This window comes from Bison bison, unplaced genomic scaffold, assembly GCF_000754665.1.
Source record: "Bison bison bison isolate TAMUID 2011002044 unplaced genomic scaffold, Bison_UMD1.0 scf7180017864270, whole genome shotgun sequence".
NCBI lineage: Eukaryota > Metazoa > Chordata > Mammalia > Artiodactyla > Bovidae > Bison > Bison bison.
The window spans coordinates 8,893,267-8,904,190 of NW_011494842.1; the positions used below are offsets into that span (position 1 = coordinate 8,893,267).

General features: G+C 43.6%; 2 protein-coding genes across 5 annotated transcripts in view; one reads left to right on the forward strand and one right to left on the reverse strand.

Annotated features, from left to right (window-relative positions):
* Window positions 1-715, reverse strand: part of PPIL1 (peptidylprolyl isomerase (cyclophilin)-like 1) — a 20,663-nt gene extending 19,948 nt beyond the window's left edge. Inside the window, exon 1 of the mRNA XM_010848670.1 lies at window positions 372-715. Within this exon, the coding sequence (XP_010846972.1) occupies window positions 372-427 (56 nt within the window). The 5' untranslated portion in view covers window positions 428-715. The remainder of the gene's footprint in view (window positions 1-371) is intronic.
* A 3,687-nt stretch (window positions 716-4,402) lies between these two features.
* Window positions 4,403-10,924, forward strand: part of LOC104994953 (chromosome unknown open reading frame, human C6orf89) — a 41,361-nt gene continuing 34,839 nt past the window's right edge. For 2 of the 4 annotated variants that reach the window (XM_010848672.1, XM_010848673.1), the window contains exon 1: window positions 4,405-4,543. The gene's annotated coding sequence lies outside the window, so the exon portion shown is untranslated. Of the gene's footprint in view, window positions 4,544-10,924 lie in introns of all 4 variants that reach the window. The other 2 variants (XM_010848674.1, XM_010848671.1) reach the window with 2 other exon arrangements.

Below are 10,924 nucleotides of genomic sequence, written 5' to 3' on the forward strand. Positions count from 1 at the left end.
CCCTTAATATTTACATGTCTGTCTCCTTCACTATACTGTAAGCTTCTAAAGGCAAGGCTGTTTCATCCACCTCTGACCCTCCGATCCCACGTCCCTGGCCTGTAGACTGAACGCGCGCTGGTTGAATGAAGGATGAATGAACCGAGGGGTAGAAGGCGGGCACTCGGGCCGCTGTCGCTAGCAGCGCAAGTGGGTGTGCAGCTCGGACGCGGGCAGTGGCGGTTCCCACTCAGCCCCAAGGCGGCCCTCACTACCGCCCCTCCACGAGGAGGCTGGCCTTCCGAAGGCGCGAGCCCGGAACGCAGCCCCGCGGCTAAGCCTGAAACTCCGCGTCGCCTCCACCAGCCCAGCCCCGGAGGCCGGACCCTCACCTGGTCTCCAGGTACACGTTGGGCGGCTGCCAAGAGTCTGGAGGAATCGCCGCCATGGCGAGGCTGGCGGAAAACTCCCGAGGCGATCGCTACTTCCGGCGTCGATTCGCCGGGACCCGCGGCTGCTGCAACCGGCTTCCGGTTCCCGCCGTTCAACTCGAGAGATGCCAAAATTGGGGGGATTTGAGACCAGGCAGAGGAAAGACCCCCACCCCAACCCGCACCTCCAAGGCCGAGAATCTAGAGCGTGAGGCTAAAGCAAGCTGTCTCCTAGGACGGAGAAAAGTGCCAAGCTCCATTGGAGGTGATCTCCGTGTGGAGAGAGACCGCGCCATTCTATGGACTCTCTGATTGGTTCGTTTAGGCATGGGGGTGGGGTGTGACCGACCGGCAAGTCTGCACTTCTAATAGAGTTAAAGCCTAACCTTACGTTTGGAAGAATTTCTTAGTCCCACAATAGTGCTGAGACCCAAGAAGAGGAAGAGAACGGAAGGGGATAGAGATGAGAGCTGCCAGAAACTAACACTAATGTAAGGCGCTGTACATTTACATAGCACTTGGACATTATTATGTTATCTACTCCGCAAAACAGCCCTGTAAAATTGATGTTATTCCCATTTTTCAGATGTGAAAACTGAGACTCAGCAGGTAAATGACATATGTCCATAGCCAGGCTTCCCAAGTGGCTCAGTGGTAAAGAATCCACCTGCCAATGCAGGAGACACAGGTTAGATCCCTGGGTCAGGAAGATCCCCTGGAAAAGGAAATGCAACCGACTCCAGTATTCTTGCTTGGGAAATCCCATGGACAGAGGAGCCTGATCTATGGTCCATGGAGTCCCAAAAGACTTGGACATGACTTAGGTACTAAACAACAACAGGTCCATAGCCCCATAGCCATAAAGCAAATCAAACTTAGTCTCCAAAGGCAAAGTGTCTGAGGAGAGGGAAGAGGGAAGGACTGGGAAGAAAGTCAGAGATAAAGGAAGGGAAAGCTAGGAGAATGAAGATCAAATAGGTCAGGGCTAGAAGCAAGGATTAGAGTGACTGTGGCTGGGATAGATGGTAGTCCAAGGTTGTTAGGAGTGTTTACACATTATCAAAGACAATGAGAGGAAGTTTGGAGGGAGGACAAGAAAGAAATGGGATCAGTGAACATACTGTAAATGCTTTGCACACCACTTGATAATGGCAGTTAAATGAATGCTTACTTTATACCAGGCATCCAGTAAGCACTATTGTGTACTTTCACATCGTTAAAAATCAAACACAAATGGAACTCAGACTTGAAAATTTCCTCATTCACAATTTGTAGAGGTTATACTCCATTTATAGTTATTGTAAAATATTGGCCATATTCTCTGTGCTCTGCAATATATCCTTGTAGCTTATTTTTGAGCTTTTGACAACACTTAATCTTCAAACCCACAAGAGGTAGATATCACTATTCCCCCTTTTACTTTGAGGAAACTGAGACTTACAGAGATAACTTGCTCAAAGTACCAGAGCTGGGATCCTGTGCTCTTGACCACAGTTCAATCCCAGTTTCCTTAATTGCCAAGCAGGAATAAGGGCATACAAGATCGTAAAGGTCAAACTAGACAGTGCGCTCCTTGAGAGAATAACTGAGCCTTGTTCATCTTTGTGTCCTCCTCGCAGAGGACTGAACATAGGATGCTCGAGTTTCATTGAATGAATAATAAACAGAAAATTACATTTTAGGGGCTTCCCTAAATGTTTACCTCTGGTGGCTCAGTGGTAAACAATCCACTTGGAATGCTGCAGACAAAGGTTCAATCCCTGCTGCAGAAAGACCCCACGCACCACCTTAACTAACTTCACTAACTAAGCCCGTGTGCCACAATCCTGAGCCTGTGCTCTAGAGCCTGGGAACCACAACTACTGAAACCTGTGCGCCTAGAGCCCATGCACCGCAACAAGGGAAGCCACCGCATTGAGAAGTGCACGCACTGCAACGCAGAGTAGCCCCTGCTCTTCAACTAGGGAAAAGCCTGTGCACAGCCATAAATAAATGAATAAAATTATTTTTTTGAAAAGAAAATTACATTTTAGACTGATGAAAGCTGTGCTAAAGTAAGGTATAATTAATTTACACTTCCTGCAGTCTTGTGTTTGTGCCCTCGTTATGGCCTTTGAGCTGGATGGGAAAGTTTTCATTGTTGGTCCGGTCTGTTACCTGAGTTTCCTTTCTCTGGACCTTATGTAGTTCCTTACTACATATCTTGGGAGGCTTAGGGCATGGTGAGGATGCATTGGGGTTTAACAGAAGCATAAGACAGTACCTTGCTGGCTCATTCCAAAATCCTTACTCAAGAGGCTCAGCTTTGGTTCGACTTTTTATTCCCAAGAGAACATTAGGTGTCAGTGGCTTCATGGCAGAGTTGACAAAGAGGCCTAGATTCCTGTTCTAAGTTCACTATTAGATTGCAGCTTGTACTTACTTCATTTATTCTGTATCTAAGTTTAATGTGTCTTCTGAATAAATATCCCTTATTAAAAATTATAACATCATAATTAGAACAACATAATCCAAAACTATAACATCATTTTTTGAGCTGGAATCCTAAGGATCATCCTCTTTATCTCTGCTCCCTGTAAATGACACATCATCAAACAATGTCAACTCTTTTTTCCAAAGGTCCCCAAATTGTATTCCTTTCTTCCCATTCCCACTGCTGTTTCAGACCTTTAACACCAGGATTATTTCAGAAGCTCCTTTGCTGGAGCTTCCCTGCCCTTTGGTTTCCCTCTAGTAATCCATTTTACACACAGCAGCCAAAGCCCTCATCTGAAATACTATGATATTGCCATGAAGTATTAAATGGTTTCTCTGCCTATTATAATCCCAAATCACTTGGCCTGAGCTTGAAGGCCCTTCATCATTGACCACTCACTGACTTCTCCAGTCAGATTTTGGACTATTTTATTATCCAAGCCTTATATGTGGAATCAGCATTCCCACTTTCAGACTTCTGCCCAAGCTAGTCTTTTTCCTTGCAATGCTTTACCAAACTTCACCCAATCTCCCTTGTTCGTCTCCTCTCTACTCATCCTATCTGTAGTAGACTCTCCTTCTCTCTTCCTGATCTTTAATTTGGTGCCACATTCCATCGCTGTCTAAATGCTTGTCTCAGATTTTCTTCTCACCAAGTTGACTGTCAATAACCTATGTTAGGGACCACGTCCTTATGCAGTTGGGCTTCCCAGGTAGCATAGTGGTAAAGAATCAGCCAGGAGACAGGAGTTCAATCCCAAGGTCAGGAAGATCCCCTGGAGTAGGAAATGGCAACTCACTCCAGTATTCTTGCCTGGAGAATTCCATGAACAGAGGAGCCTGGAGGGCTACAGGCTATGGGGTCGCAGAGTGTCAGACATGACTAAGCAGGCATGCCTTATCCAGTTCAGTTCAACATTCACGCAGGGCATGTTCCAGATCAGAATCTGAACAGAGCGAGTTTCCAGTGTAATCTCGAGCAATTTAACCTTTCCATAAACTTCAGGTAGGTTAGTAAGAGGGTAAATGAAGGTTGTTTAAGCAGTTTCACGAATATAAAGTCCTTTGTAATGTCTGCTGCTGCTGCTAAGTCGCTTCAGTCGTGTCCGACTCTGTGCGACCCCATAGACAGCAGCCCACCAGGCTACCCCATCTCTGGGATTCTCCAGGCAAGAACACTGGAGTGGGTTGCCATTTCCTTCTCCAATGCGTGAAAGTGAAGTCGCTCAGTCATGTCCAACTCTTAGCGACCCTATGGACTGCAGCCTACCAGACTCCTCCATCCATGGGATTTCTCAGGCAAGAGTACGGAGTGGGGTGCCATTGCCCTCTCCCTTTGTAACGTCTGGCAGAGAGTAATTGTTGACTCACAAAGAGACAGCCAGCAAGGACTGAAGAAGACCGAGAGGGAAGAACTGGCCGCCAGGGGGAGCAAGAAGCCGAACTCTCCAGATCTCGTGATAGTTCCCAAGTTCTCCGAGACATCGCCTGATCTACTTCTGGCGGAAGCTTCCGGCGGGAAGAAGAAGCGCTGCCTCGCCTGTGGAGTTGCTTCCAGGTCGCGCGCCCGGAAGTAGGAAGTTGTCGGCCTATCCTCCTCGCCCGGAGGCTTGCTGTCCCCGAGGCGGGAGGAGCCCGAGGGGGCGCGGGCTCAGCGTGTGAGTGATTGGGGCCCGAGGCCGGGAGGGGGGAGGCAGCTTCGTGACAACACTGTCGCCGCACCCGTCTGTAAAATCCTCGCGCAGCCCACCTTTCCGCGCCAGTGCCACTCGTGCCCCTGCGCTGACCTCTTCTTTGAGCCTTTGGCGTTTTGCGGACTGACAGCACCCTTCACCAACTCCCCGGGGTCAACTTTCTTAAGACTTCTCCCTTTTTTCCGAGAGTTCCGCCCTAAATGAACTTGTTTCGCGGGGTCACAATATGACCAAAACAGCGGTCCTAGCAAAGTCTATATTTCATTGCCCTTTCAGATTTGTCTTTTTTTTTTTTTGAATGTTTACAGTAGATTTCCCGCCCCACTCCGAAACATCTTTTTCTGATAATTGTTAGGGAAGGAATTTTTTTTTTTTTTAAATGTGATCTTGGTATATGATAAACATGGCATCTCGGATTTCAGAAAGGAATATGACTTGGTTTATTGGCTTGATTAAATGAGCTGTTTGTAATCTCCATTTAGAACAAGGAACTTTGCCTGCTTCATGTTGCCTAGTATTTTAAGATCATTAGTCCTGCAAGCCACACCTCTTTTCTGGTCTAAGAGCCTACATATACTTGGTATTTGCCAGTACACCAGTTTTAAGGTATTTGGCCTTCTCCTCATGATAGGGGCTTCCCTGGTGGCTCAGATGATAAAGAATCCACTTGCAGTGCAGGAGAAGTGGGTACAATCCCTGGGTCAGGAAGATCCCCTGGAGGATGAAACAGCAACCCATTCCTGTATTCTTGCCTGGAGAATTCTATGGACAGAGAAGCCTGGCCGGCTACAGTCCATGGGGTTGCAAAGAGTCAGACAGACTGAGCGACTAACACTTTCACTCATAATAGAGACTACTTCCAGGATAATTTCTGTCTTTTCCTATTTGCTCATTTGGTTGTTCCCACAGTGGAATCTTCCATGGACATCTCTCCCTTAATAAATTTGCTTGTTTGAGTTATGACAGTTTCCCTTTAAGGAAGGACATGCTGTAACCTAAATTTAGCTTTGCTACATTGAAGTTTTGACTGAAGTTCACATCCACCAATTCAAATACCACAGGCCCTGTTTGCCCTTTCTGCTACAGACCAGAACAGTTTTCAAGACTCAGTTCAAATCCCTGTTCTTCCACAGCTACTTAAAGCTCCACACACACAAAAAATCCAAGTGTGAAGTTCCTATCTTGTTCACCTAAACTCTCATTAGGCTGATGTATTTTTAAAAAATGAGAAGTAAAATAACCATTAGTTTGTGAACAAAATGATTACTTTAGGTGTTTTCTATAAATTGTTCAACAGACAGTGATAAGGTTCCATATCTCTGAGGTAAATTTCCATGTCTGTTATTAGTTTGTGTTGTTATTTTCTCCAAAAAATCTGCTTTCAAGAAACAGTTTCGTGGCAAGGAGACAAGGAATAGATGTAATACAGGGTAATAGGGTTGTGTTTAAGGTTCAAAGGGCAGAAATGAAGGGCTAAGATTCAAAGGGCAGAAATAGTGTTCACTCATTGGACAAAGCACAGGGGGATAGTTTTTGTAAACAGAAAATTACATGTACAGAAGCACAAAGGTGTGAAATAGTATGGGAGCAAAGAATGTGAGGAAAGAATGGGAAACGAGACTGAACAGATAGGCAGTAACCAGTGGGTCATGCTAAGTAATTTGGCCTTCATCTTATTGTAATTATTATGTATTTAATTTGGGTAATAAGACAAATGTTTTAGATATATCACCTTGTAATTGCTTAACAACATGGTTGGAAAGACACGATTATCCTTCTTTTATAGATAAAAACTCTGAGGCTTTAGAGAGGTTAAGACAGTGTCTCATGGCCACACAATAGATGGAGAATCTAGTATTTGAATTCAGCTTTTTCTGACTCCAGTGCTGGTATTCTTAACCACCATGCTAAATTATTCCCTAGCCGGGCGTGGGAAGTCAAGAAAAGTGCTAAAGTGCTTTAAATAGATGAGCAATGTAAGCCAGTTTGTGTTTTAGAAAAATAATTTGTAGAGACTGGCTCAGAAAGGAGAAAAGGGGTTGGAACTATAGAAATTAAAATATCTCTGTGATGGTCTATGGGAGGGATGTTGAGGGCCTTGACTGCCACTAATGTAGAGCTAAAGAGGAGGTGATGAATGTGAGAGCTATACAGGATATAAAATTGAGGATTTGGTGATTGGTTCATTGGTGGGGATGAGGAAGCAGGAGGAGAGGTTTTAAATTTGGAAAACTGATGTTTCCATTATTTGAGAAAAGGAATATAGCAGGATAAACAGTTTGCAGGGGAAAAATAATAAGTCAGGTATGGACACATAACACGTAGAGACTATAAGAAATTTGGGCCAGGATGTCTGGTAGCTGATTAGATGGATGGGTCTTGAGTTTTGGAGAGCTCTAGATTGGAGAAGTGGAGAAGGCAATGGCGCCCAACTCCAGTACTCTTGCCTGTAAAATCCCATGGACAGGAGAGCCTGGTGGGCTGCAGTCCATGGGGTCGGGAAGAGTCGGACGCGACTGAGCAACTTCACTTTCACTTTTCACTCTCATGCATTGGAGAAGGAAATGGCAGCCCACTCCAATGTTCTTGCCTGGAAAATCCCAGGGACAGGGGAGCCTGGTGGGCTGCTGTCTATGGGGTCGCACAGAGTTGGACATGACTGAAGCAACTTAGCAGCAGCAGATTGGTGAAGAGATTTAGGAATCACTAAAGCTGGTGGCTAAAGCCATGGAGGGAATGAGACAGTCAAGGACATCCGTGATGAATGCCAACATTCCGAGAGAATGAGAACAAGAGAATTATGCCAAGATTTGAGGGCACTTGAGGGAGATAATGGATAGGAATGGCAGCTGCTGCAAAGAGATAACTGAAAAAGTGTCCTTTGGACTTGGCATGTGAAGAAAGCCTTTGGTGACCTTAGTGAAAGCAGTATCGGTGGTGTGAGGGGAAAAGAAACAAATGCAGACCTGAGAAACGAGAAGGAAGTGAAACTTTTTGTTTGTTTGAGAGCTTAACTTTGAAAAGAGGAAGAGTATAAGCTCTGGAAATCTAGAGAGGAAGAATTTTTTTTTTTTTTAAACCATAGAAACTAGAAAAAGTGAGGCGAGGTTTAAAAATCTGGGGGTTCCTGCTTCAAATATGTCAGTGTCATAAAAGGCCAGAAAAAACACCAGCATCTGTTGTAGATTTAAATAGACGAACGAGACATAACAGCTAACTGTGATATGTGATCATTGGTTGGTGCCTAGATTTCTACAAAGCTGTATGGCCTTTCTTTCCTTTCTTTTTTTTTTTTTTTTTGAAAGCTTGACCATGGACTAGATATTAAATAATGTTAGAGAATTATTAATTTTAATAGGTATGACAATGATGCTGATGGTTATGTAGAATAATACTTTTATTTTCAGGAGGTACATGTTGAAACATTTAGAAGTGATTTCATGATGTGTTACATTAATAAGTTTCAAATGGTTCTGGTAAAAAAAAAAAGACAGTTGGACAGAAAGTAAATATAGCCAAATGTTTGTTAACAATTGGTGAATCTAAGTTAAGGATATACAAACATTCTTTGTACTACTACAGTTTTTCTAGAGGCTTGAAATTTTTCAAAATAAAAAATTGAGAGAACAACAGTATATTTTCAGAGAGCAAAGAAAACACTAGACTCTTCAAGTCACAATGAGCAGAAATGTCCAGAAAGAGGAACGTTGATGATAAGAGTACAAAAAAGTGGAATTCCTTTAATTGTAAATTTAAAGCAGTTATTACAGTTTTAAATTGCTCCTCTTTTAAATTGTATCATTTTAATGTGTTATCATTTATCTTTCCTTTAAATGTGGAATTTGGTTTTTATTACAATTCAATGATAACCTTTTTTCCTGGTTTAATGAAACACGTCTTCAATCAATGAGAATCATTGGAAAAAATAGAATGGAATATATTCATAACACTGAAGAATGGATTATCATACTACATAGCTAGCATAATACTAAAGAACCTAGTATGTGGAAAAAGAAAATTTATTGTTAGGTACTCTGTATGTTCCTACCGTAGTTGAAGATTGGGAAATATTTAGATGGGCTTTTGAAACTTTCTTTCTGAATACAGCTTTTGTGTTTTAACTAGATGAGTCAGTATTGCATCTTAGAGTTGCCTAGATGGTATAGCTGTTTATTTGGGGAAACAGCTTTGGATTTGACATCCAGGGTGATGTCGTATCAGTGTTCAGAACATGTTTATATCAATAGAGAAATTCTGTTTTAAACAGTATAAAGGAGAAATGTACATTTTGTCTGACCTCTTATCCTGTCTTCTGCCTTAACCGTCTTTATTGGTGAGTTCTGTCGGAGTCATTCTACCAGCTATGGCTCTGTCCTGTGTTTTCCTATACTGAGACTCAGAAGGAATTGTGGAGACCATCCCTTCAGAGTTGTCAGTTGCCTCCTTCTATTCCTTAAGTAATCCTTCAGATATTAACAGCCCCCTGGCTTATCTCCCCCAGGCCTCTCTTGAAAGCAGGATTTCTTAACCTCAGCACTCTTAGCGTTTTGAGCTCTCTGTCATGGGGAGTTGTCCTGTGCATCGTAAGAGGTTTAGTCTTTCTGCATTAGATGCTGTAGTGCCCCCTACAGCTTTTGTTTGTGTGTGTTGATGTATAGCTTTATTTGGAGAAAAATGTATCATTCACAGTCTATTGCCAAGTGCACTAATGTGTGTCCACCCCACCGAAGATGATAATCTGTTACGTAAGAAATTGTTTTGTTCAAGATCAGAAGTAAATACAAGCCTAGGAGATTTGCTGTGAGACATGAGTTGTGACTATGAGAGAAAGTAGAAATTCCAGGTTTTCCTTTCTGTTCCCTTTGGTTTCCCTCTTCTTGGGACTTTGAAGTTGGCATGGAGAAGAAAAAAATCATTGGGAAACGTTGAGTACCCCTCCAGTTTTGACAGTCGAAAAGGTCTCCAGACATCCCCTGGGGAGCAGAATCACCTGCTTGAGAAGTACTGTTCCACAGCAGTGTCTCCTGATTGGGGGTGTGCCTGTGATCAGCAGGAAAGAGGTTTGAAAACTTCCACACCTGGGTCCCACTCCCAGGCTTCTGGCATTTCGGTGTATAAAGGGTGTTGCATGATACCTTGATTTTTATAACTCTGTAGGTCATTCTGCCTATGCCCTTGCAGGTATAAGCCACTGTTAAGAGTCGAGCTCACTCATCGAAACTTCTCTCTGTGGCAAAGCTCATTTCTGTCAGAGTTGGACCTTCTTACTAGAGAGAAAGGGATTGCCATCAAGCTTCAGCTGATTTCACTTAGTCTAGATGAATATACTTGATGCTTAACCCTGACTTTGTGTTTGTTTGTTTTTTAAGGGGCAAGTTCTTTGTTGTTTTTTTTTTAATACAAACCCTTGTGTTGAGGGTTGACTTTCAACAGATCCTAGCAAGGGAGCTGCTCTGCTAGTTTGACCTAAAGGGACAAGATTTTTTGTTGTGGTTGTTTAATTAACATCATATCCACTAGATGCCAGTAGTACCCCTGAAGTGTGACAATCACAAATGTCTCCAAACTTTTTACATACCCCTGGGGGAAGGGGGAGGAGAGTTGCCCCTAGTTGAGAACCACTGATTATAGCAAAGACAAAAAGAAGGCTTATTACCAAGACCCGCCATGTGCTCGTAGAAACTTCATTAAATTATTAGTAACTATCCTTCTGGTATCTCGGGAAATGGCATCAGAATCTCAGGGAAGAAGGATATACAGCTTGCAAGAAGTGTGTGTATTCAGTATCATATTACCATTTTGTACTTCCAGAAATAGTCATATACCCCTAGAATTTTAGAGCTAGATCAGATCAGATCAGTCACTCAGTCGTGTCCGACTCTTTGCGACCCCATGAATCGAAGCACGCCAGGCCTCCCTGTCCATCACCAACTCCCGGAGTTCACTCAGACTCAGGTCCATCCAGTCAGTGATGCCATCCAGCCCTCTCATCCTCTGTCGTCCCCTTCTCCTCCTGCCCCCAATCCCTCCCAGCATCAGAGTCTTTTCCAGTAAGTCAACTCTTGGCATGAGGTGGCCAAAGTACTGGAGTTTCAGCTTTAGCATCATTCCTTCCAAAGAACACCCAGGGCTGATCTCCTTCAGAATGGACTGGTTGGATCTCCTTGCAGTCCAAGGGACTCTCAAGAGTCTTCTCCAACACCACAGTTCAAAAGCATAAATTCTTTGGCACTCAGCCTTCTTCACAGTCCAACTCTCACATCCATACATGACCACTGGAAAAACCATAGCCTTGACTAGACGGACCTTTGTTGGCAAAGTAATGTCTCTGCTTTTGAATATGCT